This window comes from Dinoponera quadriceps, unplaced genomic scaffold, assembly GCF_001313825.1.
Source record: "Dinoponera quadriceps isolate SergipeBrazil2010 unplaced genomic scaffold, ASM131382v1 scaffold717, whole genome shotgun sequence".
In the NCBI taxonomy this organism is placed as follows: Eukaryota; Metazoa; Arthropoda; class Insecta; order Hymenoptera; family Formicidae; genus Dinoponera; species Dinoponera quadriceps.
The window spans coordinates 420,947-431,529 of record NW_014555639.1 but is presented as its reverse complement, the minus strand read 5'-3'; the positions used below and the strand labels follow the sequence as shown (position 1 = coordinate 431,529).

At 45.7% G+C, this 10,583-nt stretch overlaps 1 protein-coding gene across 1 annotated transcript; it reads left to right on the top strand.

The window, feature by feature from the left end:
- On the top strand, positions 1 to 3,287 carry LOC106744953. Its single transcript, XM_014620137.1, has 3 exons — positions 1 to 421; positions 1,631 to 1,750; positions 3,010 to 3,287. The coding sequence occupies exons 1-3, from the start codon at positions 1 to 3 to the stop codon at positions 3,285 to 3,287; spliced, it is 819 nt and encodes a 272-aa protein (XP_014475623.1).
- The last annotated feature ends 7,296 nt before the right edge of the window (positions 3,288 to 10,583 follow it).

Sequence of the window (10,583 nt, the reverse complement as noted above, 5' to 3'; positions counted from 1 at the left end):
ATGCCGAGGGTAGAGGACGATGCCCGGCGGCGCCCGCTCGTCCGGCTGATCCTGCTGACGATCTGCGCGCTCTCGCTCGCCGACGCCGCGGATAAGGACGCGTGGACGAGCGCCTCGGCGCCGTGCGAAGACGCGAAGAACATGTCGATCTCCTGCCACGGCGTGAGAATCGTCCGGAAGATCGTGCAGCAGATGCTGGAGAGCACGGGCAAGGAACGGGACATCGAGCTGTTCGACGGGGTGACCCTCGTCGAAGTGCCCAGCGGATCAACGCGCAAGGCCAGGGTGCTCAAGAGCTTCGGCACCCTCGGACCGTTCCTGCAGTTCATGGAGGGTAGAGAGCTGCGAGTCAAGCTGCCGTCCCTACTGCCGGCGAACATCGAGACCGCGCTGCAGGAGAGTCTGCCTTCCGAGTCCGAAGGTGGGTAATCGCGTCGCGGGAGAGAAAACTCCATCTTCGCTGGAGGAAAGTGAGTTCGGTCCGATATTCCTGACGGAACGCCTTTCGGAGGATGTGAGATTTCTAGCTATCGCGAACGAAATTCGCCTCCCGGAAACTCGCTTTCCCGAGATCAATCCGTTGCGCGTCGTCAGATAGATAGGACTTAATATATTTTTTGATGTTATGTAATAATAACGATAATATACTTTATCGGACGTTAAAGCCATATTGAAAAGGTGGACAGGTGGTATTCATAAACAGATTTTGTGTTTAAGATCGTCTCGAGTTTATCGAAGCTGCACGACTCACTTCATTGATCACGAAATACCGAAAGATGAATCTGAGACAGCCTTAAATACGAGATGTGATTATGAATAGCGATCGGAGTTTCCCGAGCGAGAGAATATAGTTGATAGAAGGGATCAAAAGCCACACACGAAGAAAAATTAGTCTTAAATCAAGAAGAGATGTTCTCACTATAAGCAAGAATGTTAGAATCTTCTTAAAAGATTTTTAGTCTTGAAATGAGTTCAAGTAATATTTGCATATTTGCATTCAATATAAATTTTATCGAATCGAAACTAAAAATCTTCTAAGAAGATTATGATATTTTTGCTTACATACGAGAATATCTTCTTGATTTAATTTTTTTTCTGTGCGGTGACGGTTGTACACGGAGTAAATATCGTGTAAAAATTACCGTGAAAGTTTGTAATGCTGAATTACACCGGAATTGTTATCAAAAGTATTACGTGCGTTGCAATCTTTAGAACTTTGACGTGTACACGTGACACGTATCATTAAAGATTATATCACACGTTATAATTTCACTATCAAATTCCGGCATGGTTCAGCGCTCTAAAATGTTGTGATAATTTTTACTACGATATTTTCTTCGTGTAGAAAATGGTATTTGGTGTCGACAGAATTGCTCAACAGCGCCGTCATTGGAGCGAATCCTTTCGATCCGATAGCGATATTATCGAAACCATCATACTTTGATTCTTAATAAGTCAAATGTTGGTTTCAACGATGTCATTATTGAATCAAGAACATTTCGTCCGATTACGTTGACCGATCATGCACAACAGCATTTTTGTTCCGTGTGAAGTCGCGGATGTCGGTGATAATTCGCGATGCTTATCGCGAGAATTCGGTCGGCGATCTCTGAGAGTTTGTATCTTGCAGCGAGGGGAGACAATTTCGGCGGCTTGGGCGGTGGCGGCGGCGGTTTCGGAGGCGGCAAAGGAGGTGGCGGCGGCAAGAAAGGAGGCGGCAGCGGTATCTTGATAATGGCTCTCATGATGGGTAAGTGGCCGCAAATAATCGACGTCGTACAAGAGAGTGATTAATGCGAGAAAGTAATGATCACGCGTTGCTTCGTATCTGCGCGGTCATGTCTCGTTTCGTATAAATGTTCTGTGTTTGCACATTCAGCCAAATCGCTCGAACTAATCTCGTATTATTACAAAAATTACGCAATGTTGGTCAAGCATATAAATCTAATTAACTAAAATCAAGATGAAAAGGAGTTGATCAAAAATCTTTATATGTATCCTAATATAACAAAAATTTCGCAATATTGATCAAACATTCAAATTTCATTCATAAAAATCACATCTGGTCAAAATAAAAGAGAGTTAGTTAAATCATTATATATATTTAAAAAATTATACAATGTTGATCACATACACATAAATTTAATCAATAACAATGAAATCTGATTAAAAAGAGTTGATCAAGTTTCTATATGTCTTACAAGAAATATTACAAAAGTTACGCGCAATGTTGATTACATACACATAAATCTAACCAATGAGAATCAAATCTGATCAAAATAAAAGGGAGTTGATCGAATTTTTACATATCTTATTATTACAAAAAATTTTGCAGTTGATCACACACAAATTTCATCAATGAAAATCAAATCTGACCAAAATAAAAGTGAATTGATCAAATCTCTGCAGGATCAAATATTTACAGGAAAAAAATGCTGTTGTGTCAACAGCGTTTTTTTACTTAGAATGAATCCTGATTCAATAGAGCAGTATTATTGAAACTGATACGTCATATTATTATTTTAATAACTATTGTTATAATAACTCTATTAATCTAATAACTCTGTTATCTGATAATATTATTTTAACAACTCGAGTCTCAGTTTCAGTAACATTGCCATTAAAAGAAGAAAATGTATTGCACAGAAGAAAAGATTCGTTGACGTGACGACGAATGAACCAAACGTGTTTTCGTTGAAAGAAACAAAATGTTCAGTTTTGTTGAACTAAGTCCACACAAACCCAAGTTTTGACGAACTAAACTCGATTCTCAGGACCAGATAATCCGTTTCCTTCGGTTAACTCCATGTCACGTGAATCCAATTAATCTTTTGCCTCCGTGCAATCCGAAAAGTGCTTCGACATCTTCCTTCCGTGTGATTATCCCGTTTAATTTCGCATATATAAGCTTCCCCGTGAACAATCCTCGTCACGTCACGTCGATCTGAAAGCACCGGTCCAATTAAAAAATCCCGTTAACGAACCCGCGTGTTCTCCCGACGCGACCAGGTAAAATGATGGCGGCGATGGGCTTCGGCGCGCTGGGTCTGCTGGCCATGAAGGCGCTGATGGTGTCGGCCATGGCGTTGATGCTCTCGCTGATCGTGGCCGTGAAGAAGCTGGCGGGCGGCGGCGAGGACCACGGCGGCGGCCACCACGTCGTGTACGCGCAGGAGGTCGGTCATCATCATCGCAAGAAGAGGTCGCTCGGGGACGACGACGAGGACCGCACACAGTTACCCTACCGAGGATACGCGAACCTCTACGCCAACCTGCGGGCGTCCTGATACCCTTCTCGTCAATCGTCAGCATCCACCGCGAACAATTCGATCGAGATCCCACGGGCTTCCTGACTCCCTTCTCCCCCTCCTCCGCGCGACCGGAGCTTTTCTCGCGATGATCAGAGCGAGACGCGAGCCACGTTGACGGCGGCGCGATTTTCATTTTCCCTCGCATTCTCATCATCGCATCTTCATCATCGTATCGCTCATTCGACTCCGCCCCGACGTGGCTTCGGTATCCTCTCGGTTATCGCGAGTTAGCCGCGCGAAGCTGCACGGTCGCCGCGGAAGGAGAGCCAACAGACGTCTGGAAAACGACCGACGACGACGACAGTGACGGTAACGACGGCGACGACGCAAGATCAGTGACAGTGACACATATACATACATACCGACGAGACGACAGTGTCCGAGAAACTAATTGACAGCTACAGAAGAAAGTGACGTTCGAACAAACGTTTGCCCGTGCGAAATTCGCGCGCGGCGGCCCAGCCAATCCCCTCTGGGCCGCCGCTCCGGGGCCTTCTCAGTGAACGAACAATCCAGGAACGCCGAAGGAACCGAAGAAACCAAAGTACACATTGTTCGATTATGTTTTTTTTTTTACGTATTTATTTTTTTACACATGTATTTATTGTTGTGCAACGCATGTTAATAAAGCATACGTGCTTGGAAGCATACATACACGTGAGGGAGAAAGAGAGAGAGAGAGAGAGAGAGAGAGAGAGAGAGAAGGAGAGATCGTGCGTCCGCATTTCTTGTCGCAGCGGAATCGAAGTGGCCTCGATGATACGTCGATCGTCGGCGCGATTAACCGAGTTACGACGGAGCGATATCATCTCTCAATTGCACCACGCCGAGTGCGGCGTCTAAGCGGAAGTCATTTGCAGCGTTTAGCGCGCGCAGGACGAAGCGGAGACGTAACGGCGTTGCCGTGAGAAATTAATAAGACGCACAGGGTTAACCGGCCTGTCTCTCTCCGCGGAAACGCCGGGAGCTCGCGTTTCCCCGTTCGCTCGCGGCATTGGAAAATCGCCGGAACGAGGTAACGCGCGCGAATCGAGCCAATGAGGAAAGTGTGCCAGCTCGACCTGCGCGCGCTATCGCCGCGCTGCATATATTCACCTGCTTCTCCGTCGGATGCGCGTTTATTCGACCGGCTCGTCATGAGCGACGCCGGGGCTAATAATAGCCCGAGCGCGCGCGGACGTCGCCTAAGTGGATTAACGGCGATGGCGCGAGCGCGCCTCAAATCGCGGCATGAGACGAATTAATAACGCGCCGGCGAGAGCTCGTTAAGCTCGTTTATTTACCCGCGCGTTCTCCTTCCGTTCGCTCGCTTCGAGATTCATTACGCCCGAGCGTCCCGAGGAGATCGCGCGAGAAGAAGCCGAATTCCGGCTCGACCGTCTCGCGATTCCTCGCGTCCCGGCTGACTAATTTCCGATCTGCGCCCCTTGGACTCGAAGACGAGCCACCGGGATGCACCGGGATGCATCGAGGAACTCGTTTTCTTCGTTCGAGTAAAATCCTCGTTTGAACATGGGAAGAGAAATGTTTCGGTGGTGGGAATCAGAAAGGGCTCTCTGAAACGGAAATGAAAATGATTCGTAGAAGTAAAAGTTGGATTCTCAGGGCTGAAACCGTTCGTTTGCCCAAACAAGAATTTCGTTTGAGCCAACAAGTGGGTTTCTCAGCGCAGACCAGTCCACGGTGTCTTTTAGCCGTGGAAACGAAGCGAATTCGAAAGTTCAGCGGAGCGGTGGAGCGAGAAATATCGGGAGGAGGGGAAGGAAGGAACGAGATAGATAGATAGATAGATGGGCTGCGGTTCGATTCACGCTCACAGCGTCGTCATTCTATCTTGATTATTTATCACGTGCCAAAGAAAAATAGAGTGACGTTTACAGCGCTACAAGTGTGAAGACCGCTGCCATAAATAGATAAGTAGATCAAGATAGATAGATAAAAAGAGAGAGAGAGAGAGAGAGAAAAGTGGAGCATAAATATCATGGAAAGAAAACTTCGGCCGAGCAAGAGAGCAAAGTTTAAAAGAAATATCTTCCTTTCTCTCTCTCTCTCTCTCTCCTTGTTTACCTTAGTGCATCTCGTCCGTGCGTTGTATTCCTCCCACTGCAATTGTCNGGAGGGAGGAAGAGCTCGGCTGAGACCTACTGGCACACATACCGATCGTGTTTCCTTTTTTACGTTTCGAATATCATAAAACGCGGAGACTCGCGCGGAAAGCAACTCAGACGGCGGCGCGATCGCGCGCGGATCGCCTCGCGGAACGAATGGACACTCTCATGACTCATTGCGGATCGACGATCGGAGACGCCCGACTCATCTTCCGCCACCCGCCTGCTAATCGATACTCGAGATCGGATCTGCTTCCGAACACTTTCGCGTTCGTAGAGAAGTTCCTCCGATCGGTCGCTTAAATTATTATTAAATACGCAGTCGATCTTCGAGCGATATGTTGAGTTATGAGATTCATCGACCTAAGCTTGCGTAAGACACGTAAATTCACCCTCGCAAGCGATCGTGTTCGTTCTTCACGCGTTCTTTTCCTTCCCGCTGAAGAAGCTCCCGATGAAGAAGCGAGGAACAGCGGGCGCTCGAGGGCGTATTTCAGGCGGCTCCGGAGGAATGATATCGCGTTTTCTAGCACAGCGAGGAGCGCACAGGAGGGAAAAGTACCAGGAGGAGAGCACACTGGGCAGGAGCGCCCCGTTACATTCCGCGCTCATGACGAATCTCGCGAGGGGAATTTGAAATTCAAATCCGAGCTGCGTCCCGATCGATTTTTTCCTCCAGTAGGTCGCAGGCGTGCCCTGACGGTCGCTGGCAGCGCAACGCGCGTCGTCGGAGCCGATCGGAGTTTAACATAAGAAATTCCTCGTACGTACGTACGTACGACGGACGTTAAACTAGTTGCTCGCACAAGTTCGAAAGCTGGAATACTCTCCGCGGAGAGAGAAGCGCTCTCACCGATTTAGGCCGGGTAACGACACGATCGACCGAGCGACGTGGAGCATCTCGCCGTGGAACGTTTCTTCCTTCCTGGCCTTAATCGACACGCTTTTTGGAAAGCTTCGCCCGTCACGAAACATGCCCGAGCGCACGTTATCGTGGGAACCGGCGAGTTGCGAGCGCAACCCATTGACCTATCGCCTGGAAAAATACCGTGACCTACGAAAGCCAGCGAACATCCCCGCCCCGAGGCCTTTTATTTTCGAGGATTCCGTAATTCGAGGCGGGGGTATCAACGACAATTTTACTTGGCACTGGTGTCGCTTAATAGTTGCCGAGCAGCTACTAAACAGTCGCTAAACTGTTGTTAACCTGTAGCGAAACGATGAAGATCTTACTTTGTAACCATTTTTAAGAGGGTAGTTTAGTTTAAAGCGCGAGAAAATAACCTGTTTTCGAGGATTTTTTTTTTTTAATTACTGTATATATTACTTTACGTTTTTACACATGTATTCTTACATATTTAGTAAATATTTACACATTTTTTATAGCTAAATAGTAATTATTTTTCATATTACGAAAGAATTGCGTTGACAAAAATGTGCGTCGCTGATGTGCATAAGTGCCTTTAACCGAAACGAAAAATTGAATAAGATATCTCACTATTATATACGTGGTTGTATGTATTAAATACTTTATATACATATGTATAAAGTTGTTGACGAGTAAATTTTTTTATGTACATATTTTAGCAATTTAATATCATGTTTCAGAAATTATTATTTAGTATTCTTGATATCGCGTTATAACTATAATTAATGGCTATTTACATATTTTTTGAGATTGAATATCTAAAGAGCCATTTAAATTCCTATTTATTCCGCCAGTATTTTCACTAAAATCTTCTAGAAACTTATCTTTGAGACCTTAAACTTTCGAAACGTGTACAAAAAGAAAATTCGATTTCTCGGAACTTCTAGACTTAGACTACGCTCTTTTATAATTCGTCGTAGAAAATAGTTCAGGTTCTGAGAGGATTCAAAAGTCGCCGATAACACCGTAGACTTTTCGAAAATGTCACTATGGAACGACGTAACCATGGAAAGTGGGACAGACCTAGCTGTTCTTTTACTACTGTCTTGCACACGAAATATATGTTATCGACGCGCGTTTCATCGTCAAACTCTGTCGCATAATAAACACGACAAGGCAAATTGAAATCTCCCCCTTCCCCTTCCTTTTCCCTGATCAGCTATTAGTGCTATTTGAATCCGCAAAAAGCTCTTAATAACAGGCCGCGTGATAAGAGCGAGAGTTGGCGTAATCCGTTTAATGAGGATATCCGTTTTTAATTCACGTTTCACTGAATCGAGCGGAATGATACGTCGGATCCGCGGTGCAGCCTCGTGTTAAGTATAGTGATTTCGCCGATGGGCGTGCCCGTAGCTTAACGATCGTTGTCGTTAAGCGCAAAGGAGAAACCGAGTCTTTGGTTTTACTTTTTAAGGCTCGCTCTTCTCCGAGACTGGGAGTGAAGGATCGACGAAAGGATTCTGAGCGCTCTGCCCGATGACCGAGAAAGGATGAATGGCGTATATACTGACGTAAGATCAAGTATCGCCGTTCCGAGCTCGCCTCTCGTCATTGAATCCCTTCTTACGGATCGAGATCGAGCGCGCCCCTTCGTTACTTCGTAATAATTACGCAGGCGGATCGACGAAGAGACGGGCGTGCGACTTCTTTCGTCTCTCCCTTTCTTCATCGCGCACAATGTCATTTTCTTCGAATGCGCGAGCGACGAAAGAAAGTAACGGCTGTGAACGACGCGACAGAGTCGACGTCGCGAGACTATTTGATAAGTTCGCGATCGAAAAGCAATCGTATCTCGCGTGTTAGAAAAGTACGAGACGTTTCGTCCCTCGGTCTCTTTTTCGCACTGTAAAGCGAGTTGATAAGTTTCAGAGAGTTGCCATTTTGCGGCGGTGTTCATTTTAACACTCATTATCGGACAATTTTTGCCTGTCGTCGACGGACTTCGAAAGCTCGCTTGGACCATGTCTGAAGAGACGAACGAGAACTCAGCGAGACAATTTGTTAAGAGCGCTAAATGTCATTTGCTGGGTTATTTTGCTGAATCTACGCATTACTTTGTTCTAAGAACAATAAGATTCACGTGAGAGGTTTCTATACAGTTGACTCAACCGAGTTTTAATACAGCTGAACGTTCGGACGAATGTTCTCAGTCGTGGTAACAGAGATATCATTACTTCATGTCGTCGAGTTTTCACTTCTTGTCGCTGAGTTTCCACTTGGTCCTTATTCAGCTGCAGAAACTTTTCTGTCTTTTCGTGCGGATATTTTCCTCTCGTTACTTTCAAATTAAATCATTTCCTTCTGACTTCGATCAAGTAATGATTAATTTTTATTTATGGTGACTTTATAATGATAAATCAATGATTGATTCCGACAGGAAATTTTAAATTTCAAGGTCGCGATCATACCCGCGGTTACCAAGTGGGTCTTGCGCACGAGCTACAACGACTCTTCGTTCCGTTAATCTTCATTTCCGCGTTTCTCGTGTCTTCGAAATCCCCGAAGACGGGGCGGAAAATTTCTGCCACGCGCTTTCAATCCGGCGGCGGTTTCACTTTCTCGAAATTCGGATCCACGTCGTCCTCCCATGCTCATCGCATACGAAGCTTCTCTCGCCGGATATTGCGTTGGTCATCGATGCGCGTCCGCTTTGTGCGAATCGCGAGGTCAAGAGGAGCGAAACGAAAACGAGAAGACAGAGAGAAGGAGAGAGAGAGAGAGAGAGGTAAATAGAGAGAAACGTTATCGTTGGTCCGTGAGAGTCGCAGGGTCAGAGTAGAAAGTGGTGTCGCGCGACGCACGCCGGCGCGATGAAGGTCGGATCCGGGATGTTTGAACCTGATCTACGCCAGTTTTCTTTCATTCATGTCGATCGTGCGGCCTGTAAGATCCGCGTGGCCGTAGACATACGGTCGCGCGCGCGCGTGCGCGACGCCAAAAGGACGAGCGCCGTCTGCCAGGAGAGAGAGTACGATCGTTTCGCAGATTTTCCTTTTGAACTGCATCACGGCCACGATCATCGTCGTCATCGGCTGCCAAGTAGCCAGTTGAGCCACTTAAGCGTGCGCGATGGCACGGTAGAAAAACGTAAGCGGTAAAACTTAAGCGATAGGCAAATTGGCCAATTACATTGGAGAATTGGTGAGAACGCGAGACTGTCATGTTGAAATTCTCGACTGTGATTGGCCAATTTGTTTAAGTCCGGTCGCTTACTGTTTTCTGTACACGCGGTGATACACCGAGAGAAAAAATATCTTAAGGATAAAAGACATTCATTCCGTTAATGACATATTTATATTTAATCTCTAAAATCTGTCACTTAAAAAGAATGAACAATTGCTTCTTCAGGAAAAGTTGCGGCTTCGAGGACATGCGTGTTTTCTCGTCATTTGAAAGAAATGTTTTCTCAGTGTGCAAATATTTAGTTTTTATTATTTATATTATATATCGGGGTTGTAATATGGAACTCGCATTTGTGCTAAATTTGTGCCATTGCTTGAAACTCAGTAATTATATTACTCATTAGAAACATTAGATTCCGTTTGGTTCACTTGAAAGCGCTAGCGTTAAAATAAGCGTTTCGCCCGTGTACGAATATTCCGTTTCACGAAAGTGCGGTGGAAGATTTAACAATTTTTTTCGTATATATATTGTTAAATGTAAAATAATAGCTTTTATGCGTCGGATAATACCAAGATTAAGGTGTGAAATGATAAGTTAATTATTTAGAAATACGTATGCTATGTTTGGTTGAAGGAGACGAAATTTCTTGTTCTCACGAGCCGAATTTGGTTCTTACAATCAGAAATTTGGCTCCTTTCAACCAAAGCGCGTTCGGCTGCCCATTGTTCGATAAATCCAACAAGGTTCACTTTGCAGTGCGCACAAATTCCGGGGAAATGTCAACAAACTAAAAATATTCGGTAGATACTGATATAACTGATATAATATTTATTTATACCAGCATACAGACTTTCGGTTGTCCATTGTCAGGTAGATCCGGCCAGGTTAATTTTTTAGCGCGAGTCCCGTGCAACGCGTAATCGCACGAATGAGGTTTTCAGTAATAAAAGACGGCACGTAATCGGACGCAGACGGAGGTCGCGCCGTTTTCACGGCCGTTCCGTCGGCTCCTCTCCTGTCGTTTCTTTCCCTTCCCCCTTTTCCCTTCCCTTCCTCACACGCGCGCAATAAACGAAGAATTGTGAGCACCGGGTTAATTAAACGCGGCTCGTT